Source organism: Bison bison, unplaced genomic scaffold (genome assembly GCF_000754665.1).
Source record: "Bison bison bison isolate TAMUID 2011002044 unplaced genomic scaffold, Bison_UMD1.0 scf7180017864378, whole genome shotgun sequence".
NCBI classification, from domain to species: Eukaryota; Metazoa; Chordata; class Mammalia; order Artiodactyla; family Bovidae; genus Bison; species Bison bison.
The window spans coordinates 5,644,872-5,645,679 of NW_011494950.1; the positions used below are offsets into that span (position 1 = coordinate 5,644,872).

Below are 808 nucleotides of genomic sequence, written 5' to 3' on the forward strand. Positions count from 1 at the left end.
GGTCTTTCCGTCCATGAAAAATTGGCAGAATCAACTGGCACGTGCCAGGGTCTCCGTCAAGGATGGATATCTGTTTGGCTTGTTGTTTAATGCCACCCTTTTGCCAGTCAGTCAAGAGAAGCTGCTACAATCCTGTTGTCTTGCCTAGAACTGAGATAGTGCTCTGAGCCTCACTTTCTGTTCTGCCTGAGGACAACTTGGGCCGAGGTAGCTGTCCTGCCTCTGCACTGCCATGTGCCCTAGGACGGGCTTGTTAATCTTTTCTCCGCTGGGACGGCTTCCCTGAGCAGCGCATGTCTCGCCTGGTTCTGCATCCCCAGTGCCTGGTGCAGTGCCTGGAATATAACGGGGAGGCGAAAATGCTTGCTGTCTGAATGCATGAATGAGTTCAGCCTCTTTATAGATAGTCCAGCTTCAATGTGCTTCCTTATCACTAAGAGTACCCAAGAGTTGTCAAACTGGCTCAGACCCTTAATCAGTTCAGTTCTGATGCTGACAGTGACTATGTGCTCTTTAGGAGAATTAGGAATGGCTGTGATCCCTTATGGAGTCTTTAGATTCTAGAGAGAAAAGCATCCAGAGATCATATGCCCCAACTCCTCTGTCTTGCAGAAAGAAAACACAAAATGATTTGTTGTACAGCCTGGAATACATCACATTCATTGTGAATTATAAGAGGAAACGTTCATCTGCATTACTTGGACCACTGCAGTCTTCGAGTAGAGGCTCATCTGCTGCTCACCCTTCCTGAAATGCTTCTTGACTAGGGCAGGACAGGTTCAAGTCTTTCCTGGTCATGTTGCTTTGT

General features: G+C 47.5%; 1 protein-coding gene across 1 annotated transcript in view; it reads right to left on the reverse strand.

Annotated features, from left to right (window-relative positions):
* Positions 1 to 250, reverse strand: part of PARP8 (poly (ADP-ribose) polymerase family, member 8) — a 197,309-nt gene extending 197,059 nt beyond the window's left edge. Inside the window, exon 1 of the mRNA XM_010857180.1 lies at positions 13 to 250. Within this exon, the coding sequence (XP_010855482.1) occupies positions 13 to 15 (3 nt within the window). The 5' untranslated portion in view covers positions 16 to 250. The remainder of the gene's footprint in view (positions 1 to 12) is intronic.
* Between the last annotated feature and the right edge of the window lie 558 nt (positions 251 to 808).